This window comes from Pogoniulus pusillus, chromosome 9, assembly GCF_015220805.1.
Source record: "Pogoniulus pusillus isolate bPogPus1 chromosome 9, bPogPus1.pri, whole genome shotgun sequence".
Classification (NCBI taxonomy): Eukaryota; Metazoa; Chordata; class Aves; order Piciformes; family Lybiidae; genus Pogoniulus; species Pogoniulus pusillus.
Genome location: NC_087272.1, coordinates 33492135 through 33511272, shown reverse-complemented (window position 1 = coordinate 33511272; position 19138 = coordinate 33492135). Strand labels below are relative to the sequence as shown.

Genomic DNA, 19138 nt, shown 5'->3' with positions numbered 1-19138 from the left:
ATGGGTGGAAGTTGAGGCATAGGAAGTTTAGTGTAAACATGAGGAGAATTTTTTTCCCTGTGAGGGTAACAGAACACTGGAACAGGCTGCCATGGGGGGTTGTGGAGTCTCCCCCTCTGGAGATATTCAAGACATGCCTGGATGCATTCTTGTATGATCTGGTATTGATGATCCTATTCTGGCAGGGGAGGTTGGACTGGATGAGCTTTTGATGTCCCTTCCAGCTTCTGACACCCTGTGACTCTGTGAATCCAACTTAATGTAAGTAAAAATTGTCAAGCTAAAGTATGGATGACTCATTAAAATGGTGAATAGAATTTCCCACGGGGGTAAGTGGACATGCTGCAAAGCACATACAATGTGAGATGGAAAGGTGCTGGACACTGATTTTACTTTTAATGGCAGACAGATGTCACGTAAAGGTCTATTAAAAGAATTCTTTAAGAGGTACAAGGTTTTATGCTTTTGCTGCATGAATGCACTTAATAAAAACATTTCATCTCCTGGGCATTAACAAACTCAGGAAAAGGTCTGGTTTTCCTGCCTCAGAAGAATCATTAAGAAGCCTTTATCTACTATGACAAGATTTTAATGAAGATAACATGTTTTTTGTGACTGGGCAAGGAACCCAGACTAGGGCACTGACTAGAAGGGAGGTTTCAAAGCACTATACAATGTTAGAGCACATGTGATGCATGTACCACAGATTATCAATGAGAGGCTGAAGGAAGAAGTAAAGGCCACATGTCCCAGGTCAGGAGCCCAGCCACAGAGTTGTAGGCTCAGCCCTAATAGGAAACTACGTTAAGATATGATTGACCTTCTTTTGGTGTCTTCCAATGGAACTAAAATGTATCCAGCTTAAAAATAAGAAATGAAATTTATCTGTAGCTCAAATACTATTAAATCTGGATCCTGATGGCTCTAAAAGCTGTGAGTCAGGTTGGACTGCAGCCTGAAGTAGCATCCATGCAGCTGTAAGGTGCAGAGAACATTCGTGTGGTTATTATTTCTGCTGTCACAGAGAGGAGGATATGTTTCACTGCTGACTGCTCTGCTTTTGAAGGAGAAAGCCTGCAGCACACTGACTTATTTTCATTTTTTAAAGAGTGCTCAGTCTAATGTTAATGTTTCAAGGAGCATAATCAGCAGCTTTGCTTCTCTGAGAAAAGAGAACTTCTGCCCACCAGAGAAGACATCATTTTGAGCAAGAAACTGAGGGCTGGGCTTTCAACTATTTCTCTCAACCCCACAGGAAGAAAACAGCACAGAACACTACCATAGTAAGACTTGACACTGAACACTTGCTGTCCTCCCTGAGAGGAAACAATAAACTCCCTGTGAAAGACATCAGGCATACTGAGTACACACTGCTAGAGAGAGCAGTCTGAGCAGAAAAGGCTTTTCAGTTAGAACATCCAGATGCTGACAGAGTTTTTCTAACTGTTCTGAAGGGTAGAGAAATCAAACTTCATCATCTTGTAAAATGTGGGTTTTATGGGCAAAGCACCCCAGAGAAAGGATGTGTAAGAAATATATTTTTTTCTGTTTCTGCAACACAACAATGCCATAAGCCAGTCTACAGTCAGGTCAAGCAGATTGCTTCTATTAGCTAGAATGGATTTGGTGTGGATCTCATAGGCCTGGAGACACAAACCACAGTGGCTGTAAGCTAACTTCTTATCTGTCTGTTCTCAGCCAGTATTTCTGACCTGTTCAAGACATCTCTTTTGCCTCTCACCAAAGCATCCACTCTGGTGCTTTTGTAAGCTGATAGGTGGGCCGTCATGCTGGCCCCATTCTCTTCAACACTGTGCTCTATGTCATACTTACAACACTTTGCGGCTGCTTTAACCTCTCCCACACTCCACTTGCCATGTCTTGCCAAGCAACACCTAGAAAGCACCTTTGGCACTACGCTTCAAACTGACTTTCCTTCAAGAAGTTCAGAGGTTTTAAGTCTCTTTATTACACTCCAGACTTTTCCCTGTCTAGGGTGCAAAGTGAGGATGAAGCTGCTAAGCAGAAAAGCAGTGCTAAACACTCCAAACCTTTCAGGCTAAACAATTTCATGAAGATTCTGTAGAGAAAACCTCAGTTACCCCCAAATCTATTATTTTTCTTTCTTATTTTTGGTTTTATTTCACTGATGATATAGCAAAAGTAGTATGATATTTCCTTACAGTGTATTTTCTATAGCTCACACTTTGATTACAATATAAATTCAAAATCTAGCAGTTTTCAGAGGTTTTAGAGCATTAATTTCAGTGACTACCTTATGAATAATACCAGGATATCTGGAATTACAGCTTGAATTGTATGCTTAAAAATGGCTATCCACAGAGGTAACCATTTTTCATCTGGTTAAGTCTCTGTTATTTCTAATTACCTTTCTGTGCCTGCACCACTTTGTCATCTGAGTCCTTTGGAACAAAAACCTCTTTTATAGCAATTAAATCATTTTTCACAGTCTCCAACTGCTCTCCATCCAGCGTTGCTAAATATGCCTGAATCTGTAAAAGAAAGGACAATAAGCATTTCTAAACAAAACAGAGCAGGTCTTAAATGCTAATTTAGAGCCTGATACCAAAATAGCCTAAGAAATTGAAAATTCCATTACATTGTAAGCTTCCAATAGAGTTCTCATCAACAATGTTTGTTGAGTATCACAAAAATTACACCAACCTTGCAACATCATCAGGTCTCTACCTTCTCTCAGAACAAGTTTTGAATTATGAATCTGTGGTTTAATTGCAAACTCTTAACAAGCATTTTGGGATTGCTTGGATGAAGACAGCAGGCAAATAAGAGTGTGAGCAAATTTCATAGCCTGAGACTTCACAAAAAGAGGTGGGAAAAGAAGACTGGTTTCTCTCCTTCAAAATACATCCAACATTATTACCAGTCCACCTGTTCTGAAGAACATATTGACAGGTCTTTGCACATCCCTGGTATCTGCAAGTCCCTGTGTATCTAACTTGGTGGTATGACTCACAGAGATTGAACAACTGTGTTTGCTTACACTGCAGCGATACGGTGTCAATCCCATGATTAACATCTTTCCTGGGAGTGTTTAAGGCCAGATTGGATGAGGCCTTGAGCAGCTAAGTCTAGCTGAAAGGTGTCCCTGCCATGCTGGGGAGGTTGGAGTAGATGATCTCTAAGGTCCCTTCCAACCAAAACTGTTCTATGATTCCATGATAGCCCTTTCTACCTGTGGAAGCCAAGAGAAATATCTTTTTTCCCCTTGACACAAATTATGCTTTTAGGGTTGTTTCAGGGGTTGCTTTATTGTAAGCTTGCTTGACATTAAGTGCAGTCTAGCTTGGTAAGAGGTTGGAGAATGATGGATTCTCTTATGCTTCCCCTTGATGAGTCCAGCTCATCTACCCAGCATTAACAGCAAGATAAAGTTGAGAGACACAACTCAGGCTGTGAAAGGCTACCTAGGGCTTTTTTGTCCCTCTTTAGAGCACTCTCGATTTCATAGGATTAATTGGGATTTTTTTTAAATGGAAATTGAAAAAAATAATTTTAAGATAAAAGGTTAAAAATATTTTTAAATCTCTGCTATTAGGAGCACATTAGACATTAGCAATGCTTCCATTCTCTCTTGTACTCCTCCTGTGGCTTCTGGGCTGTTCATATAAGTCTCAAGCTGACAGCAGGGTAAATATTTTGTGCATGTGTTGATTATCATAGAATCATAGAATCAACCAGGTTGGAAGAGACCTCCAAGATCATCCAGGCCAACCTAGCACCCAGCCCTGTCCAATCAACTAGACCATGGCACTAAGTGCCTCATCCAGGCTTTGCTTCAACACCTCCAGAGATGGCAACTCCACCACCTCCCTGGGCAGCCCATTCCAATGCCAATCACACTCTCTGTGAAGAACTTCCTCCTAATATCCAGCCTAGACCTCCCCTGGCACAACTTGAGACTGTGTGCCCTTATTCTGTTGCTGGCTGCCTGGGAAAAGAGACTGACCCCTACCTGGCTACAGCCTCCCTTCAAACCATCACATTGGGGTAGTTTTATGTAACTTTAACACCATAAGGAAGGGTTATTAAGTAAATAAGTTATTTAGAATTAATTTTGATTCACCAGCCTCCAGGTGTAAATTTCCTGAATGTCCCAGTGCTTGATACAAACCCAGAAGACCTCAACCTTCCTGCAAATTCTGAAAAGACATCCACATAGTGTGACAAGCAGAAAAATATACTGTATATGGCCCTAAAAAAAAAGCTTTCAGTTATGAAGTTAGTTGCTTTGAATTAATCTTGGAGTTAAATTTGAGGTATATTGAGACTGATTTCCTGAAGCCAAAGCCTGACTATGGGACCAATCCAGGTGTCTCTGAATTTGATGGAGAACTTACTGTTCATTCCACATGCATCTGCAGAGTGAAATTAATATATTGATCAATTTTTTACCACCCATTTTGATTTATGCTGCCTGCATACTGTACCTTGGCTTCGCTTTCATTCGACAGGATTTCCAGAGCTTCAAGGTGAGATAAACCTTGGAATTCATCAAAAAGTAGTCCATAATGTGCTGTTCTTTCAACTGTAACTTGCTGGGCCCGCCTTTGTTTCTCTTTTTCTTTAGCTTCTCGCAACAGCTGCAAAAAACAGACATCATTCCTGTTGTTTTATTGGTACTGCTGTAGGTATGACAGATTTTATTACCTTCTGCTTTTGCTCCTCCAGGAAGTGGTAATGAAATCTGGGACTGTGTCACACCTGCAGAGCTGAAATTTGAGGGCTGAAATATATATCTTCTTTCCTGATAAACTTCTCTAATAAAATATTTCAGTAGGGTTCCAAGTGTGTTTTTTTCCCCAATGGCAACTGCTAACCATCTTTTTTAGAACACAATGAATAAACAAATTATTCTGCTTGTGTTCTCAAAAGTATTGCCAGCTATGGATAGGCCATAAATTTAGCCACCAATTACAACAAAAGAACAATTACAAGGACTTCTTTCATAAGCAGGCTTAAAGACTCATGCCATCCATTACACAGACCATAAAGTGGGACAAATACTATTTTCAAGACCTACTTACCTACTTGCATAAATAATGCACCTATAGAAGCATTTTCTGTAAGACATTTTTAGCAGATACTAAGGTCAGGTTTATGTGACTGCAGAGTTGAGGAGAAAATATTGGCCCAATAAGGTAGGACTTCTACCAAAGGTAGGGCAAAATTATTCTCTATATACTTGAGGAGACATGGTAATAACCTTATACACTTCTCCTAGTGTATTAGAAGAATAATGTATAGACTAGAATCTAGTCCTTTCTTCTGTTCCCAGGAAGGAATGACCTCTCATATGAACTTGCTACAGTAGAACTGGTAAATAAATCTGAACTGTATCTTAAGTCACACACAAGCCTCTGAATACAGATGAAGTCTTGCCATTTACACCACTGCATTGTTCTGAATTTCTACCACATTGCCTTCAGCTTCTCATTTGTTATAAAAGATTGATGATGGTAGACTTTTCAGTCTCCACCTTCAACAGACCTCTCACAAAGATTTAGAGGCAAACCACTGAAAAGGAAACCCTGTGTTATATGACCCCTGAGAACTGATTTAGGTCACTTTCTTCCTCAGATACTATGTGTGAATTCCTGCATATTGTTTAGGAAGGTATTCTCCAAAGCCCATTTTAACCCGTGGGTTTAACAAAGAGTTACTTGCTTTTGGCTTGCTACAGCACTATCAGCGTGCTCACACTTCAAATAACAAACCCTAAAGGTGAAACATCTCATTAAAAGAAAAGTACCTTACTCCTTTCTACAAGGAATTAAACATGTAGTAAAATCAAAGGTTGCTTTCAATGTTTATTGATTTCCACTGCCTCTCTCCTCTCAGTGTCTGGAGAGCTCAAATAATTTTGTACTGACAGGAGTTATACATCTGTTTTTATCATGCCTGATTTTTTTAAGCATGATGGTGTAATGGTATCATTAGTTTAGATAGGCATAAAAATACAACTTTTTATAGCTTTCATTCCCAATGACACATATGTCATATTCAAGCAATACTTACTTCCAAGGAAAGTTATATAGTGATGTTTATGGAAGGTATCAATCTACAGCTGTTACAAAACCACTACCAATTTGATTCTGTCTCCAGAGTTTAATGATTGATCACCACGTACGATAGCTGATTAAAATCAGCTACTGCACATCTGATTATGCAGAAAAGATGATCTGACATTAATTTTTGCGCTTCTGTCATGAAAAATGAAGTGGAGCAAATATAATATTTATTTCCATCAGCCTAGGCAATATCTACTGCAAAAAATAAAGGCTTTCTCTCCCTGAGGCATCTGAAATTCTGGAAGAAAAATCTGAAACTGCATTGACAGATCTGTATTTAAATAAATCCAACCTGAGATAGAGAAACTGTTCTTGCCATCAGGGTTTTGGTTCTCTTAAATCCAGGATCACTTTCTGCAAGGACATTCATGGTTGTCTTCCCAATGAATTCCAAAGCATCTAAGCCTCCAGATAATACACTTTTCCCCTGTATAAAACAATGCAATGTGGTTATTTTCTTTCAACTGTATGCTAATACAAACTGTAAAGAGTCCTGCTGTTGCTGACATGTCTTTGAACAATCATCTCCCTACATTTTCTATGCTTTAACTAACAAATGGATTTACACATTTACAAAATTATGTTGCTGCCTTCTGAATTAATTTTCAAAGAGGAAAAAAATGAACTATACCAAAAGACTCATATTGGAGGGGATGAAACAACCATTACCAATTAAAAAAAATGAATACTACTACCTTAACTGCATCCAAAGTGGCATCTGCCTGTGATATGAATAATACAGAGCCAAAGTCCACCATGACCAGCATGATCCTGCCTTACCTAACTGATTTCTAAAATTTGGGGAGCTGGACTAGGATAGGGCTGGGTGATAGGTTGGACTGGATGATCTTGGAGGTCTCTTCCAACCTGGTTGATTGTATGATTGATTGATTGATTGATCTTCAGAGGTCACTCCTAACCCTTGTCATTCTGTGATTCTGTGACACTTGTGATGACTCTGGAATTATCTATATAGTTGCTTTTCCTGTGGCAGTAGTCTTCACTCACAATTTTTCATACACAGTGAAGAAGAATTTTCACTAGTTAAATATTTTCATTTCCATCTGAATTATGCATCTGCCAGATACTCTAATGATGTAACCTGATATATAATGGAAAACCCTATTAAAATCTCCAGTGGCATTACAAGCAACTTACTGAGCCCTTAAATTATTCTATTTCTTTGGTGAGTCTCACCAGCATGGTACAGAAGCCTCTCGAGGTTTGCCTAAGAGCATATTTCTCTTATTTGCAACAATGCTCAGCTAACTTTACTGGTGTCCACCTCTCATAAACCCTGTGATGATTTAGATTCTGCAGCAAAAGGAATTCCCCTCTGTTCCAAACATCTTTGATATCAGCGTGATGAGACACTCAGAGTGACCTGGATATGAACTGAAAAAGAATTGCCACTCTGTAAAACATGCTCAATGGGGAGTTAAGTCTTCTCTGATTTTTGAGCCAATGTTTAAAGTCTCTTGTAATTGCAAGGGAAACACCCTACCGAAGAGCCCAGAGGAAAGCATTTGCTCTGGCAATAGCGTGTGAAAAATGCTGTGGAAAAAGATGACACAAAAATTGATTTGGAAGCAGCATGCTACAGGATTTTTCAAAAGCTGAAACAGAGAAGAGCAGAAAAGAATGAAGCGCAACACACATATTCTGTGTGTGGAGTGTAGTAGGAAAGAACTGTGGACAGAAGGGTTTCGCCTCATTGAGTCTGCAATCAGCCCACCTTCTGGGATGGCTAATATGAAATGATAGACTAGATAGAGAGGTGAAGGGAAGGGCCAGAATTTAGCATAAGTTTTAAGACAAGCAAATGGAGTGTTTTCTTCTTTTATCTGCCTTCAGAAATGATAATAAATCTTACGTACTTTCTCTGGAAGGACTTAACTGTAAAAAAAGAAATTAGATGATGATGGTAACACAGCTGTAAAAAAAAAAAATCCCAAGAACTCACAGAATTCTGTGTAGCTTAGGAGATCTTTCACTGCAGGTAGTGCTGAAGTTGGAACAGAGTTGTGTTTGACTTCTCTTTTTTAAATTTGATACAATTATTTTGCCCTGGAAGAGACTCTACAGAGCCTAACAACAGAGCTGCTTTCACAAAGACCTACAACTTAACAAATGTGACCTACAGCAAAGCTGCAGCTAAACATGATGAAGAACAACCAGAGCAGAGAAGGCAGCCATTATGACTCACTGTATTCTGGACAGCATTTGTGATAGCTGACAACACGCCACGAGATCCAGACGAAGGAGAAGCAGGAACATTCTCAGAAGAGCTTTGGTCCAGGCAATCTGCTTCTACCAAAGTAAAAAAAAAATAGATATCCAAAATACAGCAGGCTTTCAGCTCTACAAGTCACACAGTCTGGATTCTGTCATAAAAATCTCAAAGTTTTGTAAGCTGATTTGGCAGTTTCAAAGAGTTTTGTTCAATTTCAATGAACGTGAACTTACGTATAATTGGTGTTTCAGCTGCAGGAGGCTCTGCTGTCTCCAAAGATGCTGAACTTGTGTTATGAATTCTTAGAGTAGTTCCTGCTTTTTCCTTTACTGCTGTTATCCCATGGCCTGCAGCAGAAGCATATTTTAGGTGATGTGATTTTGAAAACTTATTACTAACAGTGCACAACATTCTTATACTCCACAACGATCAGAATTAACTACCATACTTACCTCAACTGCTTAATTTTTTTTCTAGGTTAATAATTCACTTGTTCCAGTCTATCTGGTATATTAACTGACCAGAAATGATAAAGCTGAAATATAATAGTACAAACTGGAGAACTGGGCACAGAGGAACCAAATGAGGTTCAACAAGGACAAGTGCAGAGTCCTGCATCTGGGAAGGAATAATAAACTCCACCAGTACAGGCTGGGAGGTGATCTGCTGGAGAGCAGCCCTGTGGAGAGGGACCTGGGGGTCCTGGTGGATAACAAGTTAACCATGGCACAGCAATGTGCCCTTGTGGCCAAGAAGGCCAATGGGATCTTGGGGTGTATTAAGAGTAGTGTGTCCAGCAGATCAAGGGAGATTCTCTTCCGGCTCTACTCTGCCCTAGTGAGATCTCATCTTGAACACTGTGTTCAGTTTTGGGCTCCCAATTTAAGAGGGACACAGATCTGCTGGAGAGGGTACAGCAGAGGGCAACGAGGATGATTAGAGGACTGAAGGGCATTGCTTATGATGAGAGGCTCAGGGACCTGGGGCTTTTTAGTCTGGAGAAGAGAAGACTTAGAGGGGATTTAATCAATGTTTCTAAATATCTGAGGGCTGGGGGTCAGGAGGCAGGGGACAGGCTCTGCTCACTTGCTGCCTGTGATAGGACAAGGAGCAATGGGTGTAAGTTGCAGCACAGGAGGTTCCAGCTCAACACAAGGGGGAACTTCTTTATTGTAAGGGTCACAGAGCACTGGAACAGGCTCCCCAGAGAGGCTGTGGAGTCTCCTTCCCTGGAGACTTTCAAGGCCAGTCCAGATGCATTCCTCTGTGATCTGTGCTAGATTGTGTGGTCCTGCTCTGGCAGGGGGGTTGGACTCGATGATGCAAAACCTGTTTCAGTGGCACATGTGAGTTTAGTTCCCCACTTTTCAAAATCCTATATATTCTACTACAGGCAATTTAAATTGAAATTGATGTTCCTCCTAATGCTGCAGGGTTGTCCTTCTCTAGTTTTCAGAAACCCAGAACAATTAATCATTAACAATTAATGAGTGACTGCAGAGCTGGGGTAAGGGATCAGGTTCCTCAGTCTGCTGCATAGGTGCTATGCTAGATAAGTGTTTTAGGAATACTAACCCAGCCCCTCAAATATATTCAGGTTTTACGCTCCTCAGTGGCTCATTAGAAGTTAAATTCTAAAGTCTCTCTCCAAAGCTGCTATTTAAATACACTCTGTGCAGCCTGTTGGTGTCAGATGACCCAGACAGAATTACTGTTCCGGTGGTGGCTGATCTCCAACAGATACCTTAGCACCTTTACCTAACGCAGTGATGACTCCCTAACTCTCTGTTCCATTAAAATGGTATAGATTAATGAAGGGAGTGTATTTTACTTGTAGTTTGATCTGAATGATTTTGGCTGAACCAGACTGCTTTGCTGCTTTTCTGCAGTTTATTTTCACCATCAGACCACACAGACTAGTAGTATCTCACCACAGGATAGGGTGGGACTGCCTGGTAGTCTGCAAAAAGAGGCAGTAGCTTCCTGATCTGCATCAGCTCTAGTTGAAAAATGCTGCCCTTAAAACAGAATACCCTTACTCTGTCTGCTCTGCTTTGGATATAGCCCCCAGTATCTTTGTGGAGGGTGGACTAAATTGCTTTTGGAGGTCACTTCCAGTCTGAGACTCATGATATGCTTCTCTCATTGTAAGAAATTCAGCTAGCATGCCTTCCTTAGCTGGAAGCTTCTGCACATCTGCTGAGATGCAGGAAGTAACAACCAACCAGGCAAGCAGTATTTCTTTCCAACACAAAATGAAATGGCTGCAGTGACCCTGTTTGGTTTGGTTTTTTTTCTTGCACAGTTTGTCATTACTTCATCTCATGTAAAGTTGATCACTTCTAGCAGCAGAATGACACAGAGTGCTGAAACCACCTGCCTACTTGTGAAGCCTATTAAGGTGCTGGAACATGTCCAGAGAAGGGCAACAAAGCTGGTGAGGGGCCTGGAGCACAAATCCTATGAGGAGAGGTTGAGGGAGCTGGGCCTGTTTAGCCTGGAGAAGAGGAGGCTCAGGGGTGATCTTATTACTGTCTACAACTACCTGAAGGGGCATTGTAGCCAGGTGGGGGGTGGCCTCTTCTCCCAGGCAACCAGCAATAGAACAAGGGGACACAGTCTCAAGTTGTGCCAGGGTAGGTATAGGCTGGATGTTAGGAAGAAGTTCTTCACAGAGAGTGATTGGTATTGGAATGGGCTGCCCAGGGAGGTGGTGGAGGCACCGTCCCTGGGGGCCTTCAAGAAAAGACTCGATGAGGCACTTAGTGCCATGGTCTAGTTGATTGGATAGGGCTGGGTGCTAGGTTGGACTGGATGATCTTGGAGGTCTCTTCCAACCAGGTTGATTCTATGATTCTATGATTAATGTCAACTTCATACTTTGCTTTGTTACCTTAAACTAAACTCTGAACAGATACATGATTTCAGAAAAGACATGAATACAGATGCTCAGGCAGATGCACAGACATCTAAGGCAGGAAGTTAAACAAAATGGGTCAATGTTGCACATACTTTCCCACAACTGTGTACACTTTCTATCAGAAAAGTTCAAAGCATCTTTGCTGAATTAGCTTCTCAGCTACAAAAAACTTCCTTATCATTCACCAGTGCTCTGCAGCATTCTGGATTAACATGCAGATATACATGTACACAGAGGGGTATGTGTGTAGTCATACAAATATGCTTTTGAACAGCTGACTAAATAAGATGCAGCAAAACCATGTGAAATGGAGTAAGAAGAAGGAAAGCTTAGACCTGGGATTTGATGATTTCCAGATGAGCTGCACATCAGGTACTCAATGAATTTAATAATAAATATACTCCAGAAACCATCTGTGAAGCAGCACTGCTGAAAGATCACATGCAAGAAAACTGAAGGGTCTGGAGGTACACACAAGGAACACATATCCTCTAAGGAAAAGATGAGAAGAAACAAGTAATTTTCTGTATGACAACACAAGCTGCATGAGGTCCTGATATTTTACACTGAAACTAGGCAGGTAAATGCTTTTATCTCTCTAAAGAAACTATGACCTTTATCTATTTTATCCCATGTGTTGCAAAATGTAGCAGTACATCCAGCTGTACAAGACATGACATTCAGAAACACAGTGATTTAAGTTGTTGCTGAACAAGCATAGAAGCACAAGATGATCCAGGCTGGAAAGGACCTCCAAAGGTCATCTAGTCTCCAATCTAGGGACATCCTCAACTAGATCAGCTTGCCCAGAGGCTCATCAAGCCTCACCTTGAATACCTCCAGGGAAGGGGCCTCAACCACCTCCCTAGGCAACCTGTCTCAGTGTTCCACCATCTTCATAGTAAACAACTTCTCATCTTTTGCAAAACCTGTTCCAGTTCAGATACTGGAGAGCAGTGTAATGCTTAGTCTGATCCCAACCTCCTGTACATTTTAATTGGCTCCATGAAAATATTAGTAGGAATTGATTCTGAAGTAATTTATATACTGTCCAAATTCCTGAGACTCAATTTATTAGCTGTTAATTGTACTTTTAAACTAATGTAATAGACATTCTGTGCTCTTTCCATTTCTAAATGAGCAAAAGAGTTCTAGTCTTTCATCCCTTCATTCTTCTGAACAACTTGACTTGTTAATCTTGTAATTAGTAAAAAAATAACTATCAATATTAAGCAAAAAAATTCTTTGTTTGTGAAAGTTATGTTGCTCTTTTTTTCTTCTGTATCACAACACATTTTAGGGATTTTTTGTTTATATTCTAGAATTTGCTTCTCACAGATTTTCAGACACTCATACATCAAAAAAAAAAAGTAGGCAGAGAGCTGCTGTGCTGATATTTACAGACTTATAAAGCCAGCATTTTCAGGGCTGTGGTTATGTGCACTAGAATGATAAAGTGATATGAAAATATTTCCCTCCAGCTAGGAGTGGTTTTGCTGAATTAAGCTGCGTGACACCTATGTTTGACTGCAACAACAAAAAAAAACAGGTGAGACAACAACAGAACCACAACTGAAGCAAGTCAGCACTGCTTGATATACATGCACAAACAGAGCAGAAGCCTCTGCTGCTCTGGAAGTGAAAATAATTACTTGTAATTTCAAAAGGCACAGAAATAGAAGAGATTATGGGAGATGAGCCTACACTGTAGAGATAAATGCACACTGGTTTTCCTACTCTGAGTGTGGTAACCATTTAGGAAGACCTCTGACACCACCGTTTACTCATCTCCAGCAGCAGAGACAAAAGGTCTGCAATGGGTAATGCTAACATTTTTCTTGTGGTGGTGGTCTTGTTTTTCTTGCCTACATGATCCCTCTTCTTTCTGTTGGCTAGCAATTTCAGCAATGACATTGCTGTTCATCTTGCTAGCTGGAATCTTTTGCTTGAAAAGGAAGGTTTTCTAAGCATGCCTAAAAACGTGGCCTGCCTTTGGGTTTGTCTGATCTGCCCAAGGCCAGATTACAGTGCTGACAAATGCTTTAGTCAGATACATCCCATTTCACTGTAGGCTCTCTTATCTTCCTCCTCCCAGCTTAGCAGCTTTAGATTCTGTGCAGAGCTGAAAAGGGCCACAGACACCTCCAGAGGGCAGTTCAAGACGTCTGAAATCTGAATCATTCCCTCCAGAATTCACGTCTCTTGTCAATCTAGCACTCCCTAACAGCTGCTTCAGTGGTACAGATAGGGAGGAAGAGCTTGAGATGTTTTTTCTTCTTGTTCAAGTTAAAGATGAAGACCAAGGTCTTAAATTTGCATCTGACCCTGATTGAGGAACCTAAAGATAGCTAGGAGGAATCACTCTAATATATAAAATATGAGGAAAAGCCCTCTGTGCTCTGGGTTTGTACACTGAAAAAAAATGGGACCTTGTTATGATCACTGTGAGGCTATTCAACTGGCACTCCAAGGCCTCAGGAAAATTCTTTTCCTTGTAGTTAGAACAAAACCAGCCTAGATTCTGATAATCCCTATGCCATCCAGTCTGTAAATCAGGAATAACACTAATCAAGCTAGTGAATGAAGCATTTGCATTTCCTTTCCACACAGACTTCAGTTTAAGCTGTGCAATGCTAATTATTACACGTATACACACATAATAATCTTCAAGCTCATGAACACAGCACATCAAAAGCAACATTTCATTCTGTCATACTGACAAGAAGTTTTCAGCATGCCAGGAAGAACTGTGTCTGATTCTACCTAGATGAGGAACATACACAAGCACAAAATAATCAAGATAGCAGATTGCTCACAAGCAATGAATGAGATGCAGAAGCCGCCCTGTAATATGACTTTCAGAGACCATGTAAATTACAGAGCTGGGCTCTATTTCTCAAAACCTTTTATTGTGCAAGAGGTAGTGACAGATGTTAGCTTTACCAATGGCACTACAGGTAAAAGACCCCAAACTTACATGGAGTAAAGCACATGCATACGACATGACAAGGAACAGGCTTTGCGTGGAAGTTCAGCTTGTTGAGCCCTATCACCTAAGCACTTTATGAATCAAAGAATCACAGAATGGCTTAGGTTGGAAGGGATCTTAGAGATTATCTACTCTGACCTCTCTGCCATGGGCGGAGACACTTCTCAACTAGACTTGGCTGCTCAAGGCCTCATCCAGCCTGGCCTTGAACACCCCCAGGACCCTCCCACCTCCCTGGGAAGCCTATTCAAGAGTCTCACTACCTCTGTACTGAAGAACTTCTCCTAAGATCCAGTCTAAAAGTAATTCCCTCAGCTTTAAACCATTTCCTGTTGCCCTAACACTAGACACCCTCTTGAGAAGTCCCTCTCCAGGGATCCCTTCAGGTATTGGAAGGCAGCTATAAGGTCCCCTCAGAGTCTTCTCTTCTCTAGGCTGAACAAACCCAGCTGCATCAGCCTATTCTCATAGCACAGAACACTATGATTCACCCATATAAAACAACACAATGCATGAAAGGCAAGGCTAAGCTGACCTAATGGCATCTTGGTGTTGGTATGGGAAGTTCTGCTCCTTCCATGTTCCACATGTCCCTTCTGCTTGCCCTGGCATTTATCTCAGTAAGCTGCTTCAAGGAACTGAAGAGGCAAAAAATGTATTTCCCTCTCTTCTAGAGTTATCACAGAATCATTAATGTTGGAAAAGACCTCCAAGACCAACAAGTCCAACCAGCAAACCAACACCACCATTCCCACTAAAACATGTCCTGTAGTACCATTGTTGTATTTACTGGCAGTTCTGTTTTCTGAACTGGACTACTGGGAGCTCAGAGAAACACAAACACTGGCACAAGGAGAAGGAAGAACCATGCAAGGAGAAAAAGAAGTACAGCACCACACATTCCAGTGGCTGGTCTTAGTTTGGCTGAGCTGCAGTGGCAACACACTGCTAGAGCAGAGTTTTAGCAACACTGTAACTAAAAGACTGGATGGTGCAGTTGCTGATTAAAAAATACTATTTAAAAGAAAGAGGGTAAAATGCTGACAATAAGTACAAGTTGCGTCTCCAGATCAGAATGAGACTACTTCTCCCTCCTCATCATCCACTGTGGTTCCACAAGGGAAGGAAAACAAAAACCTCTTCATCTCATTTAGGAGGCTGATTCAGTAACTCTCTTAGTGTGACATCTAGCGTCAGACACCAGGCACGATTCAGGCAGTGACTGATACTAACCCAAATGCATTACAGATTCTGTTGTGCAGAGGAGTATCACATCTGCTTTGTGGTGAGCCACATAATGTCAAAAGAAGTTCAAAGGCAACACCTATATTATTCAGAGTACAAAGCCATCACCAAAACAATCACTAGCCACACGTGCAGAGTTAAAGAGGTAAGATACAAACTACATGGAAACTGCTTTATTAAATAAACTAGAACAACAAATAAATAAATAAAGTATAGCCATGCAGAAAAAGACCTAATCTCTTCAGGAGCTCTAAATCAGGGATTGAAGGATAATGAGACAAAGATCCTTGGAACTATCACTTCAGCTGAATCTTTCAAAGAGAAAGGAACGTCAGAAAAAATTTAACAGTAAGAGTGATCATTCACTGGAACAACCTCCCCAGGCAGATAGTTGAGTCCCCACTGATGGAGATTTTCAAGATGTGACTGGACAAGGGGTAGTTAATCTGAGCTAGACACCCTTTCCCACAAAAGCCTGGACTAGACGACCTTTTGAGGTGACCTCCAACCTGGGTTGTCCTGTGATACTATTTGCTAAAATCTGAATGTATTTGGTTAGACCTTTAAGATGTTATCAAGCCCAGCTCAGGCTGTTTCTGCTACTTTCACAAAGTAGAACTTTGAAGGAAAATGTGAGGAATAGTAATTACTTGTCATACTTAGCTAGACAAGCACCTGTGATGTACAAAGATAACGACAGACCATGGAAAAATCAGACACCAAAGGTGCTGCTGATAGGTTTAAATCCAAGAAAGCTGCTTCATTGGACTGTTTGCTACACTGAAGGAATAAGCATCAGTAAAATGGATGGGATCATGGTAAACCTATTTTCTGATGTAGAACAGGGGATGAAGTGTTGGTTGAACTGCTCAGATATTAAATGGAATAACTTGAAGGGGAATAATAAATATTTAATAAAAAGAAGAAAGTGTACAGAAGGAGAGCCCTGCAGAGGGACCTGGACAGGCTGGATGGGTGGGCAGAGGCCAATGGGATGAGACTTAACAAGGCCAAGTGCAGGGTTCTGCACTTTGGCCACAATAACCCCAAGCAGCGCTATAGACTGGGGACTGAGTGGCTGGAGAGCAGCCAGGAGGAAAGGGACCTGGGGGGACTGATAGATAGTAGCGCTGAAGATGAGGCAGCAATGTGCCCAGGTGGCCAAGAGAGCCAATGGCATCCTGGCCTGCATCAGGAACAGTGTGGCCAGCAGGACAAGGGAGGTTATTCTGCCCCTGTACTCAGCACTGGTCAGGCCACACCTTGAGTGCTGTGTCCAGTTCTGGGCCCCTCAATTCAAGAGAGATGTTGAGGTGCTGGAACATGTCCAGAGAAGGGCAACAAAGCTGGTGAGGGGCCTGGAGAACAAATCCTATGAGGAGAGGTTGAGGGAGCTGGGCCTGTTTAGCCTGGAGAAGAGGAGGCTCAGGGGTGATCTTATTACTGTCTACAACTACCTGAAGGGGCATTGTAGCCAGGTGGGGGGTGGCCTCTTCTCCCAGGCAACCAGCAATAGAACAAGGGGACACAGTCTCAAGTTGTGCCAGGGTAGGTCTAGGCTGGACATTAGGAAGAAGTTCTTCACAGAGAGAGTGATTTCCCATTGGAATGGGCTGCCCAGGGAGGTGGTGGAGGCACCGTCCCTGGGGGTGTTCAAGAAAAGCCTGGATGAGGCACTTAGTGCCATGGTCTAGTTGATTGGCTAGGGCTGGGTGCTAGGTTGGACTGGATGATCTTGGAGGTCTCTTCCAACCTGGTTGATTCTATGTGGATTCTATGTGGATTCTAGGGTTGTTTTTTTCCTCCTCTCTCATTAGGAATTATCACACTGAAGCAGATATATGCAGTCCCACATCCTGTCCATGACAGTGACAGACAGTGAACACATCACAGAATCAAACACCTAGGAAATAAGCCCTCTGTACCAGGAATATAAATATTACCTGCTGCATTGATTTCCTGAAACAAATCTGAGATTTTCTATGTGGCCTTCCAAGTCCTCTTGGGTTCAGTGAACATGGAAGAATGTACAGTTGATTTCTGCTTAAGTCCAAGGCTTTTTTATTTAATAAATTCACCAAGAAAAGTCAGATCCAAAATTATTAGATAGTAATATGGGAACTCAACCCTACCTTGGGTCCAGGGTCAGAAAAATCTAAGTTTTAGATTCCAGGAAATAGGAAAAGGTTAAACACAAGCTGAGAACACTTAAGCAGTTTCACAACTAACAGAGCTGCCCTTGTCCACACCAGCATGTTCTGTGTGGTCCCATCATTTCCCATATTCCCCCAGTTCAGGTGATCAAATGGTGAGCCAAATTAGGGCACTTGCAAATTGACCCTGTTGAATCACAGAATTTCTTAGATTGGAAAAGCCCTTCAAGCTCATTGAGTCCAATCATTAGTTTCACACTGACAAGTCCTAGACTAAACCAAATCCTCCAGCAGAACATCTGATCACTATGAATCGCTATGGTTGGACAGGACCACCAGGATTATCTAGTCCACCCTTCATCCTAGCATCCTTACTCACCAGACCATAGCCTCAAGTGCCACATCCACTCTTTTTAAAACACCCCCAGGGACAGCAACTCCACCACCTCCCTGGGCAGCCTGCTCCAGTGCCTGACCACCCACTCAGGAAAGAACTTCCTCCTGACATCCAACCTAAACCTCCCCTGACACAACTTGAGGCCATTTCTTCTTGTTCTATCATTAGTAATTTGAGAGAAGAGACCAGCTCCAGCCTCACTACAACCTCCTTTTAGGTAGTTGTAGAAGGCAATAAGGTCCCCTCTCAGCTTCCTCTTCTCCAGACTAAACAACCCCAGTTCCCTCAGCCACTTCTCATAGGTCATGTTTTCCAGACCTCTCTCCAGCCTCATTGCCCTTCTCTGCACCCACTGAAGATCCAGCTGTTACATCATTTGCAATCATTTTTACTAATAAGTCATTAATTTTAATTCCTAGCTTCACCTTTTGAAGGTGTTTTGTGGATCCTTTATGAGCACTGATTAGGTAACAGCTTAATTTTGTGAGTGATGATTTCCCACTGGCCACTGGTATTTGCACACTTTGCTTTTTTTGCCTGTGAGTTTTTGATGTGTAACGAGTAAGTTTTATCTGAAGTCTTCACAAGGACATTCTGTACTGACATACTGCTGGAAAAAAGAGTACAGAGAAAGGGGATATAGGGTGCATGATGGGTTAAGACCATGTCAGGTCAACATGTTGTTCCAGTCTCTGAAGTCTGGTGTGACAGCTTAACAGTTTCACTGGGTGCCAGTGAAAGCTAGAATGACTTATGAGGGGTGAATTCGTATGGTACAGACAGAAGCCACCAACATGCATCTGCATGAATTGGGTCGAAGTGTGTTGATTCCACACTCTGCCAGATTTGGCTGACAGTAACTGTATCAAGGTTATGTACCCTTTCTGTGACAAAGCCACAAGCTTCTACAAACAAGCCTAGTACCTTGTCCATAATCTAACCCAAAGAAACATTTTGACAATTTAGGAAGGACCTAAATAATATGAAGCTATTATAAAAAATCATGCTTGGCAAGGATGTCAGGACAACATATTCTTTTAAGAGACAGTATTAATGTGTTTAGTAAAACACTAAAATTACAATCTATTTCT

The 19138-nt window shown here is 41.5% G+C and overlaps 1 protein-coding gene across 3 annotated transcripts in view; it reads right to left on the bottom strand.

Annotated features, from left to right (window-relative positions):
- FAM114A1 (family with sequence similarity 114 member A1) overlaps positions 1 to 19138 on the bottom strand; it is a 43559-nt gene that overhangs the window by 18678 nt on the left and 5743 nt on the right. For all 3 annotated transcript variants that reach the window (XM_064149133.1, XM_064149134.1, XM_064149135.1), the window contains exons 4-8: positions 8577 to 8690; positions 8317 to 8420; positions 6403 to 6537; positions 4470 to 4622; positions 2390 to 2513 (exon numbers count right to left, since the gene is read on the bottom strand). In XM_064149133.1, the coding sequence (XP_064005203.1) occupies positions 2390 to 2513; positions 4470 to 4622; positions 6403 to 6537; positions 8317 to 8420; positions 8577 to 8690 (630 nt within the window). The remainder of the gene's footprint in view (positions 1 to 2389; positions 2514 to 4469; positions 4623 to 6402; positions 6538 to 8316; positions 8421 to 8576; positions 8691 to 19138) is intronic.